This window comes from Bison bison, unplaced genomic scaffold, assembly GCF_000754665.1.
Source record: "Bison bison bison isolate TAMUID 2011002044 unplaced genomic scaffold, Bison_UMD1.0 scf7180017864213, whole genome shotgun sequence".
Lineage (NCBI taxonomy): Eukaryota > Metazoa > Chordata > Mammalia > Artiodactyla > Bovidae > Bison > Bison bison.
Genome location: NW_011494785.1, coordinates 11,528,350 through 11,534,326, shown reverse-complemented (window position 1 = coordinate 11,534,326; position 5,977 = coordinate 11,528,350). Strand labels below are relative to the sequence as shown.

The window sequence follows — 5,977 nt, the reverse complement described above, 5'->3', positions numbered from 1 at the left end:
GTCTGAAACATTTTTTTATTCCCCTGTTGCTTTGGCATTAAAATTCTATGAGGACAGAGATTCTGTCTGTTCCTCACAATTGAATCTGATCACCTAGAGTAGTCTGGAACATGATAGATACTCAGATATTTGAGGGAATGCACAGTGGAGTGAATTCCACTGTCCTTATTTTTTTAGTAACAAGCCCAGTTAGTTGACTTAAAAAGATTAATAAGATTATTTTATATTTGTTTCAATTACTTTCTTTCTGCCTTAAATTATCTGCCTGTTTTTCTGTCTTTTCTGTTTTTTTTTTTTTTTTGTACTGTGTTAAAGGATGAATCTGATCCCTGTGTGGTTAAAAAAATTATTTAAACTATGGAATAGACTAGAAAATTTAAAAGTGTACGTAAAGTATCAGGAATAATGCTACAACAGTCATCCGAGAATCTCTGTCTTTCTATCACAGATATTGGGTTGGCCAAAAAGTCTGTTTGGGTTTTCATAAGATGTTGCAGAAAAACCTGAAGGAACGTTTTGGCCAACTCAATACAGTATCTTCCCCAAGGTCACAAGTCTGGTAGTTTATGTGGTTGAGATTAGAAAACAGGTCTTTTTAGCTCAGGAGCACTTGCTTTACTTGAAACTTCTCAGTACTTTCCCTTCATATTTGCTTGTGCTATTTCTCTTTTTTAAATTGAAGTACAGTTGCTTTACACTATTGTGTTAGGTTCAGGTGTACAGCATAGGATTCAGTCATTTTTACAGTTTATGTTCCTTCAGAGGTGACTCCGAGATACTAGGACATACTTCCCTGTGCTCTGCGGTGTATCCTCACTGCTTATCTGCTTTATACACAGTAGTCTGTATCTGTTAGTGTTGGTGTTGTTTAGTCACTAAGTCACGTCTGACTCTTCGAGACCTCATGGACTTAGCCCACAGCTCCTCTGACCACGGGATGTCCCAGGCAAGGATTCTGGAGGGGTTGCCATGTCCTTCCCCTGGGCGCCTTCCTGACCGGGGTCAAGTCTGTGACTCCCTCGTTGGCAGGCGGATTTTTTGCTGCTGAGCCACCAGGGAAGCCCGTATCAGTTAATCCCATACCCTTAATTTGTCCCTCCTTCCTTCCCTCGCTCCTTCGGTGACGACGAGTTTGTTTTCCTCATCTGTAGAGTCTGTTTCTGTTTTGTGTGGTAGTTCTTTATTTTTTTTTTGTTTTGTGTGGTAGTTCTTTAATGTGGAAGGGACATTTTTGTTAAAACTCGCTCAGTTCTGCAGGCCCCATGGCAGCCCGTGGAAGCTGTCCCGCGTGTTTCGGCTAGACATAATCTCTCCTTCCTCTGACGTCCCCACATTTTGACAGTGGTGCGTTTTATTGGGTATTATGGTTCTTCTTTGGCAAAGTTTACTTTGTTAGATAATAAGCTTTGGGGGAGTTGTTTTCTTCGTCTTGGTTTCCTAGTGCCTATCATAATTAGCATGAGAAGACTGGTTCCTAGGTCCTCTTATAATAACTGGTAAGAGAAGACTCAGCGTCAGTGGTTTAAGTAAAGAAGGTTGAAAAGAAGACAGCATGTGGCGAGGCCTCCCCGCGCCCCTGGGCATCCAGGCTCCTGCTGGCTGCTCTGCTGGCCTCAGCGTGTGACCTCTGTGCTCTGTGCTGACGTTGACCGTCCAGACTCAGACAGGAATGTGGGGCAAGAGGAAGAGACTTTCCGTCTGTGAGGTGTTTGCTTCCTATGTAGGATTTGAATCCTCCTCAGGAGACATTTTTGTGTGTTTTTGGCTTTGGCTATGCAGCGTCACGTGGCCATCCTTTTGCAAGGGCGGCTGTGAAATGGAATATGTATTCTCAGCCTCTCAAGACAAGGGAAATGGTGATTGAGAATGGTGGTGAGTAGACCTGTATATAGTATCTGCCATAAAGAGGACTTGATGAATACTCTTTATTTAATTTGAAAAATTTTATCAAAAGTAATCCATGTATGTACTTAGTCAGATAAGACTATAAAGTAAGATCCGCAGCCCCTGACCCTTGTCTGCAGTTCCATCTCTGGTTTCTGCTTTCTTCTATTGTAACATGGTCTGCCAATTGAGAAATGGCACTGTGCAGCTCTTCAGTCGGCAGTTTTAGACCTCCTTTATTTATTTGTTCACCTGTTTAACAGGCTTCCCTGGCGGCTCAGGTGGTAAAGAATCTGCCTGCAATGCAGGAGACTCGAATTCTATCCCTGGGTCAGGAAGATCCCCTGGATAAGGAAATGACAGCCCACTGCAGTATTCTTACCTAAAGAATCCCATGGACAGAGGAGCCTTGTGGGCTGCAGTCCATGGGTTAGCAAAGAGTCGGACCCGACTGAGCGACCAACACTTTCACTTTCACCTAATGAAGTTACGGTTCTGGTTGAATCCATATTCAGTCTTTACTTGCTGTCTAAATATTCATAGCTGAGCCAAGTATTTGTTTTTTGTTTTTGTTTCCTTCTTTGTATAAAATTTTTCCCCAGAGTTAAATTACCCCCGTCTTTCCATTCAGTTACTTTTCTTTGAGTCTCTAAGTGCCCCCACCTGTTTTAGCAGCTCTGTGAATTCCTCTTCTGTGTGATTTTCTGTAGATGAGACAACCCTTTTTCCTGGAGACTTTCCTTCTGAGCCCTCTGTTGTCATCCATGTGGACTAGTTACTCTCAGCTACTGTGTGATTGTCGTTGTGAGACTTCCCTTCACTGTCATCTTGAGAATGATGTGCTTAATCCTTTTTTTTCCCTAGATCTTAAAGATTTTTTTGATCTTCAAATGTCTTGATTATGTTCTCATATGTGTGATAGCATTACTTGTTTACCTTACTGTTTGGGAGCATGCTTTTATTTTGGAAGACTAGGATGTAGGAACACTTTTACTCTCTTGAATTTGGAAATCAGTAGATGATTTCTTTCCAGTGACTCTTAGCAACAGTCAGTGTCCATTGTGCACTTCCTATCTGTGTTGTTGTTTAGTTACTCGGTCGTGTCTGACTCTTTTGAGGCTTCATGGACTGTAGCCTGCCAGGCTCCTCTGTCCATGGAATTCTCCAGGCAGGAATACTGGAGTGGGCTGCCACTTCCTTCTCCAGGGAATATTTGTGACCCGGGAGAACGAACCTGCATCTCCTGCATTGCAGGTGGATTCTGTACCACTGAGCCGCCAGGGAAGTCCTGTGTGGCATCATTCTAAGTGGTATACATTCATGTCTTGTTTAATCTGTACAGTATCTCATTTGGACCAAATACTGCGTTTCCTAAGGATTTTGAATTTTTTTTAACCCTTTTTTATCCCCAGAGCAGATCCTGTAGGACCAGTACTATTAATGTCCTCACTCTACAGATGTAGGTACAGGGCTACAGAGAGAGAAGTTAGGCAGCTTGTCTGAGAATGCGCAGCTGGAGCTGGTGCCTGAATTCTAACCTACACAGTGAAATTCTAGGCCACTGCTGTTCTAGATAGCTCTACGCAGTGCCTACGTGTAATTAGAGCTGGTTAGATATTTGTAGAATAAACATTTTAAAGTACACTCTGGGTTTTCATTTTTTTAATTAAAATGTATTTTAACAGATATACTTTCTTGCTTAGCTGTTGACTACTTCTTTTCTTTGTGAAATTTTAATATTTTTTATTTTCCCATTATTTTCAGAGTCAATTTCAATATAATAAATGAGGACAGCTTCATATAGTGGAAACCTACTTTTTAAAAGCTAGTATGTTTTATCCACATTTTAATGGTTATAGAAAATGGAAGGCAATAATAAAGCAAATAATGGGAAAACAAAATTGAATTTTTTATGTCATTTCCCATGAGGAACATATGGGTGTTCAATTTTTTATTCTTGTAATATTCCTTTAAAAGGTCCTCTTACAGGCATACAACAAAGAACAAGTAAGTCTTTTCTACGGTTAATCTTTCACTATGGATGTCCTTGAATTTTTAAAAAATGATTATGCTTATCAGTGTAGTGTTGTTCAGATACTGTAGCTACTTTAAAACTTGCCTTTTTATCTCCCAGGTGTGTAAGCCAAGTTAGAGAGCTGTGATGAGCACAGGTTAGACACATGCCCTGCTTTGTATTTACCACCCCATCAGCTGTGCTGGTGTTTTCATGCTAAGAAAGAAGGTAAATTAACAACATCTAAATATATATTTGGACTTCCCTGATGGCTCGGCCTTGTAAAAAATCCGCCTGCAGTGTGGGAGACCTGATGTAGAGAAGCATCTGAGTATATAAACAGAAGCCTAAGTGTGCACATGTTTGTTGTTCCTTTTATTAATAGAAATCCAGGCTTTCCTGGTGGCTCAGATGGTAATCTGCCTGCAGTGTGCGAGACCAGATTTGATCCCTGGGTCAGGAAGACCCCCTGGAAAAGGGAATGGCTACCCACCCCAGTATTTTTGCCCGAAGAATTCCATGGACAGAGGAGCCTGATGGGCTACAGTCCGTGGGGTTGCAAAGAGTCAAACATGATTGAGTGACTAACACTTTTACTTACTAAAATCCGGGCCGATTCTGTTCATAAGGGTATTATGGACACAGTCATCTTCCATAATTTAAAGTTGGCAATAACTTGCTTTGGCCACAGCTAAATTTGTTTGATGAGAGCTCTAATTAAGGCATTTTAGTTGCTGTCATTTAGCCAACTAAAATATTGCATATATTTGACAGATCTTATTTAGATTTACTGTTATTTGAATTTCATTAGACTGTGATTTCTTTGATTTTAATATTGAGTCAATCTAGTTTTCACATGCTAAGAAGTACATTTGCTTATTGCAGTTAGCAGAAATATTTAGGAATATTTCAGGTTTAAGATGAAGCTTCTGTTACACAGATTTCTGGTTCTCCTCTGGCACAAGGTGGGTCCATTTGTGCTTGGTAGAATCACTTGACCAGTTTTGGCCAACAAAATTGATCGGCGGTTCCGTGTAAGGCATTTAACTTGTGCGTTTAACTGCCAGTGTGACGCCCTTCAAATACTTTATCCCTCTGTTTCCTCAGCTCTTGGTACTTTAGACAGTGGTTTCTCTGTGATGCTGGGTGCCGTAGTAAAGAAGAGGTGGGACAGAACCCTGGGCGACCCTCAACGGCCATGCAGGAGAAGTGAGAAACTGTTGTTTTCAGCCACTAGGGTGATACGTTGCTGTGATATAATTTAGATGATTGAGTGATAAAATTTACTTTAGGGAAAGTCTTACCTCAGAAAATTTTAAGACTGTGAAGCCGCAAATAATCCATCACTTTTTAAGATAGAAAGGGTAGTGGCATTTAACTTTCCGTTGCCCGTCAGGTGGACGTGGGGTTGAAGGGTTTTAAACTTACGTAACATCCTCTGAGAGACTTGCAGACCAAGCTGGAAACTTTGTTTGCCTTGAGGATTTTTTGTTGTTTTTTTTGAAACTCCAGAAATGATACTTTTAACAGTGAACAAGAATAGATATTCTCTGTCTGGTAATGACAGTTGCCTGATTCCAAATCTCCATATACTGCCCCCCACCCCTGCCAACCCCCATATCAGCAAGAAGCTCAAATAAAACCACCTGTGACTGCACCTCCAACTTTGCTGGGAGATGGAGAAGCCATCATCTTCAGGTCACATCACAGTCGGGTGGGAAAAGGCAGCGAATCCCAGTGGAGCTCCTGTTGCCGCAGTCCCGTGGGGGATGGAGTGGGGGAAGGTCATCTTGAGAGACTCTTGAAAGAGAAAGACAGAGAAACAGAAAACAGACAAAACACAGACAAAAGGTAACCCTCAGAAAGAGAAGGTGTCAACAGCATGTGCAAAAATACTGCTTTGCACCAGGACTTGATAGGCCCTGGCTCTGGCTTAGGAAGAGGGCTTGGAAGTGAGCAGGATCAGAAGGGCAGTGTTAAAGAAGCTTTGCTTCTAGAGGAGAATAAATATGGAAAGGTTAGTCACCTTGGGAATGTGGCCAGTGAAGAGAAAAAAGAAATGGAGAAAATTACAGATCT

General features: G+C 41.4%; 1 protein-coding gene across 1 annotated transcript in view; it reads left to right on the top strand.

Moving 5' to 3' along the window:
* The first annotated feature begins 301 nt into the window (after nucleotides 1-301).
* Nucleotides 302-5,977, top strand: part of RPS6KA5 (ribosomal protein S6 kinase, 90kDa, polypeptide 5) — a 173,493-nt gene continuing 167,817 nt past the window's right edge. The window contains exon 1 of the mRNA XM_010845184.1: nucleotides 302-1,872. Coding sequence (XP_010843486.1) covers nucleotides 1,824-1,872 — 49 coding nt within the window. The 5' untranslated portion in view covers nucleotides 302-1,823. The remainder of the gene's footprint in view (nucleotides 1,873-5,977) is intronic.